The following is a 12368-nucleotide window of genomic DNA, read 5'->3' on the forward strand; positions in this document are numbered from 1 at the left end:
GTCTATCACTGTCATCTCCAAGTATGTGAACGCAAGTTCATTGAGTTTTTGAGTACGGGATGCAATAACATCCAAACCACACACAACCACACCTTGCAATTTTCTGAAAAAGACTCCGTCTGGTTTGCCACAGGTTCAGCTGTATTAAAGCACAGGTATGCAGACGTGAACATCGGAGTTTTCCACCGTGGTCAAACTTGCTCTCCTTGCCATACATCTTGTGGGTCACACCCTTCTTCTGACTAACCCTCTGCCCCACCCAGAAAGTCAGCATTGCTCATACAACTCCTCAAGTCAGACGTGAGACTTTTCAACCTAGTGTTTTCAGCCCCTCAGCATCTATGTTTTTCTCTTTCCTATGACCTCCTCCCATGACTAAGACACAACAACGTTCAATCTTCAACTGCTCAATCTTATTCCTCCGCATTTTGTTAAAGGTACAAACTATTTTAATTTGGGGTTTTTTTGCCCCACTAAACAAGCATGAAACACACTGGAATTTACTTTTGTCTTAATGATAAAATAAACATTTTCGAGAAGTCTGTTTCAGCTACAGGTTTTCAAAAACCCCTACTTCTTACTTCAGCTAATTCTTAGCTTCTGATATTTAAAAATAACTTTTTCTCTCCATTTGACTCTGAAAAGACAACAATGACTTCAGACATCTCTCTTATTTTTACCATCTTTGGAGAAACTGGATCCGGGTCCTCCAGTTATTTCTAACATAATTTAAAATGTATCTTGTTGTGTAAAAACACATCTTCTCAGATGTCCCAGAATATTAATAATCTGGATTAATATTTTTAAAGTAGGTATGAAAAAAATCTGATCTACCTCTTCCTCTACCAGTTCATGAAAAGTTCTTGTGGAAATGGGCTGTCCATTAAAAGAAATAAAATACATACTTGGAGATATTTAATGCACTTAATAAACATTTTTATCCCAATGGTATACAAAGATAAAAGCTGTCTTTCCAAAATAAAACTTGTATCCATGAAAAAAATGTGATTGTGTCCCCAGTGTACCAATTACTCAAGCTGATCACTCTTTTTTGCCCTCAGATTCAATTAATAAATAACTTGCTTTTTCTGCATTTAAACTATAACGTCATTTCAAACATACCAATAAATTACACCAAAACCACTATCTGTCTGTTCAGTGATTCTGGATAAGCCACTTGCTCCCCTGTGTATCAGTTTCTGCAAAAGTAAAAAATACAGATTAAAACATTAACTTCTACACATTTATCGCATTAAAGATCCATTTTAAGATCTATTGATGAAAGTTAGGCAAGAGCTACGTATCCTTCCTAATGCATTTTTGAGCTAGGCATACTAAGCAATTAAAAAAAAATCAAAAGGCTTCACAACCTCTTTGAGATATTTTTAGCTTTGCTCCTATTTGGTTCCAAGTCCTAGTAACTAGATCAAACAAATTTTCTACCACGACTGCGATAATGTCATCTGACCAGAATCTAGTAAATCCCTTCAAATCCTATTTCAATTTTTTTTTCAGTTCACCACTTTGCTTTATAGCATCTTCACCAAAAAAAAAAAAAAGAAAGAAAAAAAAGGACTACAGCTGTCCCTATGCTCAGTACAAATTTTCAGTAGCTGCAACACTCTCATCAGTGTGCTCAAAGTAGGGACCACACCTTATGCATCTGCGCTATGTCTTAATTTCAGGGTGACACATTGCAATACCCCACTCTCTCCCACACCACCACATCCTCACAAGCTCCTCTCCCCTCCCCAACCCACATTTTCCTGGCAAATGCCCTTAAGCCCCTCTTCTATGGGAGGGCTGACTACCTGCTTGGTGGGAAGAGGTAAGACCTGATACACTCGTCTGAAGGAAGAAGGCAACATGACTCAACTCCAGGTCACAGCAGACTCTATTCATGTTGGTACACCACATACTGCTGTATGCTAAACGTCTACTTTTGTGTCCTAAAAATCCAGGGTAAGTATACTGCCTGTGCCTTCAAATGACAAAAAGATGGGAAAAAAATGTATTTGGATTAAAGCACATTAACTATCTTAACTAAGAACTTCAAGTTTTGTAAAGGACCTCATGTGTCAACCTTACTGATACCTTGAAAAGAGACAAAGTTGGCTTAAAAGAGCCCAGCTTCTGGTCGCAGTTCTCTAATTTCCACTTGTTTGCACATAGTCATTTATCAGACATTGGCTCTCCATGGGTGTTAAGGAAAAACAACAAGATTCATGCTTAAGTGCTTGATGATCTTGGAATAAACAACTATTAATGCCATACTTTATTGGTGATAATGATAGTAAAGAATGCCTCAACTGCAGGATGATTTAAATTCTTTTAACATTCAGCTTCTGTATTTTTGTTTTCAGTAAACAATACTTACATCAATAATAGCCATTAAGAATACAAAGAATACCATCATCTAGACTTTTTCAGAGAACAAATTATTCCCAACTCATTCATGTTAAAAAACATATTTTTTGCATGAGAAGATCTGCTTCATTTTTTCAATAGATTTCCATTTCATTTCCCGGAACTCTTCAATCCTAGAATTCAGGTTATTTAATAACTGTGAAATTTTTGTGAAATTTCTCTGTGTGAAATTTATTCACAAAAATATTTGTGAAATAACTCTGAAACTTTTCAGAAAAGTAAAAAGTTTACAAGTTAAAAATAGAAACCGCTTACTACAACACTGTTTATGGTGTATTTTCACACTTGTAACCGTTCCCCCTGTCTGTAAAAAAAACACCTGTTCGTATCCAGGTTGAGTGCCTTCCAACGGCTGTTGATCTGACGTCCAAAACAACTCTTCCAATCTACGGGCTTCTTGTAGGTTCATGGAAGAAAGGGCGAGCGAGCTACACAGCAGCCTCTGCCAAACCATGAGAGCGCCCAGAAACAGCGACCTGAGGTCTGTCCTCCACCCATCATCACTGCCCCACTCCAAGCATTTCCACCATCAGGGTTCCTCTCCCCTCCTTTGTGCCTTCACTAAAATTAGGGTGACACTGTGAATGTTCAGCCGATAATCAAATCAGAGGGATGAAGGGAAAGCAAGGGGAAGCAGGAGGGTGTGCGGAAGAGGGTTAGTTTCAGCTGGACCAGTAACCTGATCCTGATCCAGCTGATCAAATGGCCCGGCAAGCATGAATATTGGCAAGTCTATTCATTTTCACAACAGTAAACACCTTGCAGCACGTGTGAAATCACACACCTTCAGAAGAGCGAGTCTACTGAGAAGAGGTCTCTATCTGCTGTATGGGGGTCCACACCTCACTCAGAAGTTTTTCTAAAAGATCCACATATCGGAGGTTTTTAAAACCACTGATCTTCCTAATTTAACACTGAAGGAATACTAAAAGCAAGACATGTTTAGTCAGAACCGCATTAACCATTTCCATGAGTTTCTATATTCTATTAACGAAGATTTTTGAAGCAAAAACTATATTTCTGTAAACATTTGAGAATTATTACAATTCAGAAGTGGAAAAAATTAAAACATTCAAACAACAACCTTTTTTCCTACCCTTAGTCCTCAAAAATCCATCTTGTTTCTGCTGAACAACCCCATCCCAAAGAAAGCCTGGAGGCCACAGCCTCCTTGTAATACTACTATAAATCTAAATAAAGAAGCAGAATGATCTGAATGAGGACGAAAAGTAGGAGAACAGAGAGACCCTTGGATCAGAGGGTTCCCCAAGATTTAGACACGACCAGATACTTGACTGAGTAAACTAAGCGAGAAAGTGTCCGTAGCAAGCGAAGCTACAGGCAGGTGGCCTTCTGTGTGGAAAAAAACCCTGGGATTAAAAACTCTTCTGTATCTCTAGCTACAATGCACTTGAAGACAGTATTTCAAAAAGAAAAAAACAAATAAAAACTGTATAAAGTTGTAATATGAAATCTTAAGATTAATGTATTGAAATTTAAATCATAATAAAAACAACATTCAAGGTCTGAAAGATAAATCAGAGAAATAATAGAAGGTCGTTATTAAGTATTTGGAATGAGGGATTGCTGAAGCATGGCAACAAATTTCAATGCAAGTAATCTCTTCCACGTGTACAGAAAGAACAGCTTCTTCATTTCGGGGTATTTAAATAACTCGGCTCAACTACTTATCCATTAAAAAATGAAGCATCTGACTGGAGGAAAAGCAAAAAGCCCATTTCCCAAAACGCCCAAATGGAAGCATCTGCCCCTAGTGCAACTGGACACAAGCTTTCCACCAAAGCTTTACATTAGTTAGATCATTAACATGCACTACTAGAAGCATAAAGATAAAATCACAAAATTCAGAACAGGCTACAAAAACTGCGAAACCTGGACAAGCTCATAAATTCTGTATTTCTGGTAGGAGTACTAAAGTTACCTCCTTTATACCTAGTTCAACTGGAGTTGAAGCTATTATAGCAAACATATACTCAGCAGTGCAAAATGAAAAAGCTTACAGAAGGTAAGATATTAATCTTACAACTGGTTGAAAAGTGGCCCATTTTAATACTACCCAAGCAAGAAGAAATTAAATTTATTCAGGAAAAGAGTCCAAGCAGGTATAAATGCAAAACAACATTTGAACCATTTAAAGCAAAATTAATGGTTAAAATAAATCATGGAAATACCATCAAAGGTAATAAAGACAATATTTCAAGAGTAAACTCAGAGACGGAAAACCTGTTTAGAAAAAGCAGCAAAGCATTAAGAGTACCAAAAAAAAAAAAGAAAATGATAGGATGAAAAAGGCTGAAAAAATATTGTCAGCTCCCTTTGGAATAAGTGAGTTCATGAGTGATATTACCCACACACAAAGACATTAGAGCCAGAACATCTAATAAACGACCAACATCCTTTAAAATGGCCACGGCTACAAAATAATAGCACTGAAAGCTTCAGCTCACTGATGCCTACTTGCTGGATGCTTTGGTTTGAGAAGGGTTTTATAAAGTTGTGCATAGAAATCGCTTAAAGCATCGTTAGATTGGAATGAAAACTTTTCCACAGTACAGCAAATACTCGACAATTTAGGGCAGGATGAGCAAAACTACACCACATCCAATTGCAACTGCAGGGGGATGGAGGTGATCAGAATGTAATTACCTGCACTAATTATCTTGCATAACCCCAAGCTGTATGCCACTCTTGCAAAATTGTCATGGGATCTCTCACGGCAATGGGTTAAGCCTCCTGCTTAAAGTTTTAACTGGGAGACAGTAGTTGGAGAAGCAGCTTTTAGTAATATTACTTTGGGACAAGCCCAACATTCAGAGGAAGCAATGCAGCACACCAACCATCAACACCATTTCCTGAGTATTCTTTGGAGGTCTTATTCACTCACTGGATCAGTCCTTAAATTGCTTCCTTTCAAGGCCCTGTGACAGTGTGACAGCACAGACAGCTGCCAACACGACTGCCTCCCAAAAAACACCACGTACGCTTTGGGGGTGTCCTGACTTCTGAGAGTGGCCCAGAGTGATTTGGGCAGATACACAGAACTCAAACTCTGGACACCCCTTGGAAACATGGAAGGATTACAAATGCTGACTGTATGGTATTTTGACACAAACTTGGACTTAGATTGCGTCCAACAATTGCTCAATTTCCCACTGTTCACAGATGTATTAATACCATGCTACCAAGGAACAGACTGCTCGATTCGTTTTAGATCACCGATTTTCTCCTGCTAAGTCCCAAAAGAGGAGCAGACCACTAAACCAGAAAGAACGCGACATTTTATTACGCACTGAAAAGATGAGCTATCTTGGGAATCTTCCTTTAAATGAAATTGTTTGGAATAACTTCACATGGTTCTGTATTTCAGGATGTATTTCAAAGAACTGTAAAAAGCGTTAGCCTCAGCACCTCTATTGATGTTACTGTAAACTCACACAGTAAGACAATGCAGTTCTGTAAAAACACAGATATTTGACAGGAGCTTTTTTTCCCCTGAAGAGCTTTACATGCGGGTGGCCAGTAAGTGTAATTTTTCCAGCATAAGGAGGAAATTCTAACTTTTTTCTATAGTTTTATTCCAAACCGCAGAACATCCAGAACACTGTTAAGACACTTTGCAAAGAAGACAAAGAAAATATGCTAACCTGAATCAGGCTCTTTCGTAAAGGAAAATTTAATTTTTAGAAAGCTCTAAGGGGTATGGTTAAAGCTAGTATTATAAGAGAAATAATAATAATTTTTTTTAAAGTTCGTTTTCTGTGTTTTCAATAGCTGACCGTTAAAGAGTTGTTAAGGAGTACGCCGCAGCAACGAGCTTACGCTACAAAAGCCGCATTATCACCCAGAAACAAAAATATTTATTGTTCCAGACTGAGAAATTACAGCAAGAGACGCTGAAATATATTGGTGTTACAGAGCACAAAAACGCTGCTCAGCTTTAAACCTTCCCCACGCTACAGCAATTCTCGTCAACCCTCCAGTCCGCGTCCGCTCCCATTAGCAATTAAGCACAATGGAGAGCTCTAGGTTGCCACCGAGGCAGCCGAACGACGTTGGCAGCACTACTTTTAGCTGGGATCGCGCGTTACAATTATCGCAGTGCTCTCAAGTAGCTCTTAAGGCACTGCTAATGCTTTCCGGGCTAATTAAATTAAGCTAATCTTGTATACATTTCTAAAATGTCGAACGAATACGCTGACATGATTCAAGAGTGTTTATTTCACAATAAATTCATCGCTTTCCTGGATCAACATTTTTGATTTGTGCTTTGAGTGAGAAAAATCATTTCAATTGCCAAATAAGTGTTACCAACAATCCCAACTCAGTATCTGAAAACGTCAGACATTAGTAAATCTAGAACACAGATTTAACCAGTTACGGTCACAGTATTCTCAATTCTTTCACAGTGTGGATGAAGTCCACTGGATTTATGAGCCTTGTGTTACAATTCTATGTTTCTGAAAACTTTGGAAAATTTTTACTTTTCTTGTCAGAATGCTTTAATATAAACATTAACACTTCCCAAGTTTTAAGAAAGAAAAAATGTATATAGTTTATATAAAGATAGAATATAAGTTTATGTAAGGATAGCTTCAATTTCTATTAAATAGTGTGTAAATCTATCACATCGCCCAGTCTTCCTCTCCGTACCCTCTCTATGCACTCTGCTATGACATCATTTCAGAGAATAAACTTCTTGGCTCCTTGATCCATTTAGTGAGGGATTTTGTTCATTTTAATCTGGCTTCTGGTGAGTGGACACACATGTATTCACCTCAATTGCTGAATGCGTGGTCGCCAGTCAATAATTCAAAACAGTTCACTTTTCAAAGACTGAGGTCACTGCTTTCTCTAAGATGAGCAAGTGCTACAGAGGGAATACAGAAAATAGGATAAAGGCATTTAGACTATTATGGCCCATTTCCACAGAATGTGTGTTGCTTCCAGATTCAGATCAAACAGAAGTGGACACTATTAATATGTAACTCAACATAATATTGAACTGGAAGTCCGGAAACTTAACCCAAGCTCTTGGGAGAGGAGGGAGTCAAACCTACCCATGTAACGTATGGGGGAAAAAAAAAAAAAAAAAAAAAAACACAAAAAAAAACCAAAACCCAACCTATGTTTACCAGAAAAAGACAAGGGGAAAAAAAGGAGAAGGAAAAAGGAAATAGATATAAAAGAGCTGGAAGGCAACTCCTAACCCCTTATCTAGTCTAATCAGCATCTTGCAGGATGCCATTAGATTGCTAACTCAGTTTTTGTTGCTAATAAGGAACAAATAGATGATCTTTTAAAATACATTCTGAAAGGTAATTACAAGCCTTGCCACTGAAGAGCATTTCTCTGGGAGTCCAAGTCAGAACCTCCACAGAAGAAAACTAAGTCACACAGTGCAAATAAGAAGCGTACCATCTCTGCCAGAGCTCCAAACTCTAGCTGCCCATTAACCCGATTAACTGCTGGTAGTAAGGCCAGTTTCCTGACGTGACACACAGAAGATTTCAAAAGGACACACTGTTCCAGTCAACTTTGAAAAAAATACGTACAACTGCACAAAAATGATCCCGGTATGCTTTCTGCACAAAACACAGCCTCGCTATCTGTCTGCCGACAACCACTTCCAAAAGCAAAGGCTTTGTCTTCCGATTGTTAATACTTATTCATGTTCTAATCACCGAAATCCGTCTCTGGCACTACTTCAAGACGACTCAGGAGCTCAGAAAGACGCTGTATCACTGACAAATACTTACATCTGAAGAATAACAACAGTTGTACAAAGACAACTTTAAAACATGGTAGGATAGCTATATATTACAATATTCACTGACGAAGGAAAAATCCAAAGCAACCTTCCTGGATAACTTCTGCTCATCTTTGGCAATCACATCTTTAAAAAACAAAAAAAAAAAAAAAAACCAAAACAAAACCAACACCCTACCTTTAACGCATGAGATTTGTTCTGAAGTGAAACAAGTCTATTCCCACACACCAAAACAGACACTTAACTTCAGAAGAAATGCTTTTTTAGAAGTGTGGGCAATATCCTGGGATGTATCTACAGATTTTTATGACAATATTTTGCATAATCTCCTTTCCTTACACCATGACAATAACAAAATTTAAGCATTTTAATAATTTGTAATATAAAAATACTATTCATAGACGAAAACCATTTGGAAATATATTTTTTTAGCAGCAGTACACTCCCTGCAAAGTAAGCCAGTAAGGGTTACACCAAACTTCGCTTCACAAACCACAAGACCCACGATATGAATAAATAGAAACTGCATACGAAAACAAGCAGAACGGCTTTTTACAGCTATGGTGCTGTGTTCCCATGAGTCTAATGAAATTAAACAAGGAAGAAACAGGGGACTAGGAAGAAAAGTAAGATGGGGGGAAGGGAAGAACAGTGAAGCATGAAAGAACTGAAAGAGAAGCACGGAAGATACAGAATATTTTGTCAGTGATTTTATATTATTTTTTTTTAGTATTTTAAAATTAAAAGGATGGGGCAAAAGGTTTTATGACAATTCCAGGTGTCATCCTTCTGACCTGCCTCTGGTTCCTATCGCTGGTTTTGTACTTGTCTGATGAACTTTCTCCTTAGCAGAGGCTGGGACATGGTCGGTGCGTGACTGTCAAATGCTCTGACCCTCAATTTTCACTTCCATATTTACGTGCTTTTAAAATATGTATGCAGATCAGGCAACTGTAACCACTAGTTTAAATCCTCAAAGCAAGACGTGAAGTTTTATCAAGAAAAAAAAGCCCTGCCTACAACTAAAAAAAAAATAAAATGTAGTTGTTGACAACAAATCTATTTAGAGGCAACAAGGGAAAAAAGAGGCTCCTGAATTCTTCCTTCCGATTAGAATTTACCAAACGTTAGTTTTCCAGATGGGGCTGTAGAATTCACTTGCCGTGAGACTGTACTACCATTATAATAAGTTACAGTGGGAAAACATTCAGCTAAAACCTGACGGCCAAATTACATCCTTCCCCGCTTGGGGACGGGGAAGGTGTCAGAAAAACGGGAGACCTTCCCCAAACACCAGCTTTCTGCCGTCGGAGCTGCCGCGAAGGCCCGGCTTGAGCAGAATTGAGGTCATTTAGGGAAAAGGGGGGGGAAAAAAAAAAAAAGAAAAGGAGGGAGGGAGGACTGGAAGTTGCTGCAGGCGCAGCTCCCAACTTTTGTCTGGCAGCCGGCGCAGTGCCGGGCGCGGCCGCCGGGGGAGCCCCGGGCCGCCGCCGGACCCCGCCGCGCCGGCCCTGCCCGCCCCGGCCCGCCGCCGGCACCGGCGGCAGCGGGGCACCAACTTCGCCTCCCGTCTCCCCCCGCCTCCCCCCCGCCACCCCCAGCCCCGCCGCCCCCGGTCAGCGGCCTGAGCCTCTGGCCGCCCCGGCAGAGCCCGGCCCTCTCCGCGCCGCGCTGGGGGAAGCCGGTTGGGACGCGGCGGGCGGCTCTCCCCAAACAAACCCCCCGCGTCCCCCGGCTCCCCGCCGGCTCCGCGGTCTCCCCTCACCCCCGGCTCCCCGCCGGCTCCGCCGTCCCTCCTCCCTCCCTCAGGCCGACAGCCGTCTCGGCAATGTCCGTCCCCCCCCTCGCTCCCGTACCCGCGGCCCCCCCGGCAGCAGCGGCGCTGTCCCCAGCGACTCCCCGGCCGAGGCCCTCGCCGCCGCTGGCCCCCCCGCCTGTGTCCCTCCCTCCCCGTCCACCGTCAACCCCCCCCCACCCCGGTCCTTACCCGCGCTGCCGCCGTCTCTTCCAGCCCGGCCGCATCTGCCTTGGTGCCCCTTTTGGAAGAGCGGGTCCGGGACGAGATGAAATGGCTGCCGGCTCCGGCCGCAGCGGCCGACGCTTTGCCCAGGGGGCGCAAGGAGCTCTTCCTGGTGTTCACCATGGCCCCAGGGAGGGGGGACACGGGGGGCTGCCGCCGCCGCCGCCGCTGCTGCCGCCGCCGCTGCCGCCGCCGGCGCGGAGGGAGGAGGGAGGGCGGACAGGCGGGGGCTCGGGTAGGGAGGGGAAGGGGAGGGAGAGGGGGAAGGGGGGAGGGGGAGGAAGGCAAAAAAGTCCTCTGGGGAAGCCGGTCCGCCGGGGCAGAGCCACAGACGGAGCCGCGCCGGCTCCTCCCGTCGCTGCCGCCGCCTCCTCGGCTCAGTCTGGCACTAACTGGCCGCCATTACTGTCCCTTCTCCCTTTCTCTCCTCGGTCCGCGCCGAGGCCGTCGGTTGCCGCCAGGGGGCGCTGCGCCGCCGCCGCCGCCGCGCGCAGGCCGAGGCGGGCCCCCGCTGCGTACGTTCTAGCCCGGCGCCGGCGCGCTCGGTGGGCCTGGCGCTGGCGGCCGCGGGGGAGGCGACGGCCGGCGGCGTCCCCCGGGAGCTGGGCGGCGGTGGCGGGGGACGCCCGGGGAGGGGACGGCACGGCCCGCGCAACCGGAGGGACGGGGACTGCCGGCGCTTCGCAGCAGGCGGGGCGGTCTCTAGGGGAGCCGGGGCGGGGTGTGCGCTGTCCTGTCAGGCTGAGGGGACCGGTGGAGCCACCGGCACCGCGGCGGGGCCCGAGGGACCACCGAGGCCCAGGGCCGGGGCCGTCACCGGTCCGACGCCTGTCAGGAGGTGTCGAGCCGCCGGACAGACCCAGCCCGGCGGTGGAGCCGCCGCCGCCGCCGCCTCCTGAAGGCGAGGAGGGACGAGGGTGCGCGTCGGTGAGGAGGGCCAGGGAAGGGAAGAAGCCGGTGCCCCGCGGGGCGAAGGGTCGCACCGTTCACAGCTCAGAAAGGTGCTCTGCCCCGGGACCCGGGGGACCAGAGCCCCCCGGCTCTGCTACCCCGGCTATGCTCTTTCCAGGCACTGACATGACAGCCTAGGCGAACAGAGCCTCCGAGGATAGGATCCCCACCATTTTCCGTGGAAAACTGTTTCACAGCCCGGTGAGTCGCACTGTCAAGGAATCCTCTTGATAGCCAGGCTATCAGGGATGTGCCCCTGCTTCGCCTGCTGTACAGGTCACCCATAGCATCTTCTGTATTTTGCCCAGTAGCCTCAATTTGACTTTGATGTTCATTGCTCAGTCATTGGAAAGCTTTTTTTTCTCCGACAGATCCGATAACCACATTTTAGAGGGAAGAAAAATAGTATGTATTACAGTACATTGTATACCTAAATGCTCTTTAGGCTATTCACGAACTATATATAATACAGTCCCTTCTTGCTGATGTGCTGTAAGAATCGCTCCTCTCTCACCACAACTTCTTGCCTTTTATTGAATCTACCACAGTGCCTGCACGTAAGCCCCAAAAACTAAAGCTTTGTAAAAGAAATGTAGCTGAGTAATACAAGCATAGAGCTGTAGGTGACAAAGTCTCAACCTTTTAATTTTCACACTGATTTGTTTGGCACTGCTGGGCAAGTTATTTCAGTGCATTCTGCTTCTTTAACAAAAAAAAAATTGTATAATAAAAGTACTGATCACATGGCTTAGGCTGTTAGGCTCAAGCAAGCTTTATCAAAGTATTTTTATTGTTTAAAGATGGAAAGTGCAATAACGTTTTAATAAAGAATAATAAATGTAAAAACTATTATTCTGCTTTACCTGCGTACTCCCACATCTTTCTTTTTAACACTAAAGTCTGAAAAACTATGGTAGCGCATGTACTTAAAAATGTAAAAAATGCAACAATGACATTGGGATATAAAATAAGAAAATAGGCTATTTAGTTTTCGAAGCAAAACTTTTCTTACTGTGAACAGCGACAAATTTTAATTATGTGATACTGCAAAATACAGTGTGTTTTGGAGTAGGATCTATGGTCTTTTTCTCTCTGACATTCTGTATTTAGAGCTTTTAATCTGCATTAGCAACAGTACTTCATCTCCTATTCAGGAATCTGCAGGGTCCTTCAAAAGTACAG

General features: G+C 43.6%; 1 protein-coding gene across 2 annotated transcripts in view; it reads right to left on the reverse strand.

Moving 5' to 3' along the window:
* Nucleotides 1–10763, reverse strand: part of ATAD2B (ATPase family AAA domain containing 2B) — an 82505-nt gene extending 71742 nt beyond the window's left edge. The window contains exon 1 of one of the 2 annotated variants that reach the window (XM_063330560.1): nucleotides 10203–10763. In XM_063330560.1, the coding sequence (XP_063186630.1) occupies nucleotides 10203–10358 (156 nt within the window). In that variant the 5' untranslated portion in view covers nucleotides 10359–10763. The remainder of the gene's footprint in view (nucleotides 1–10202) is intronic. The other variant, XM_063330559.1, reaches the window with a different exon arrangement.
* Between the last annotated feature and the right edge of the window lie 1605 nt (nucleotides 10764–12368).

The sequence above is a fragment of the Chroicocephalus ridibundus genome, chromosome 3, assembly GCF_963924245.1.
Source record: "Chroicocephalus ridibundus chromosome 3, bChrRid1.1, whole genome shotgun sequence".
Classification (NCBI taxonomy): domain Eukaryota; kingdom Metazoa; phylum Chordata; class Aves; order Charadriiformes; family Laridae; genus Chroicocephalus; species Chroicocephalus ridibundus.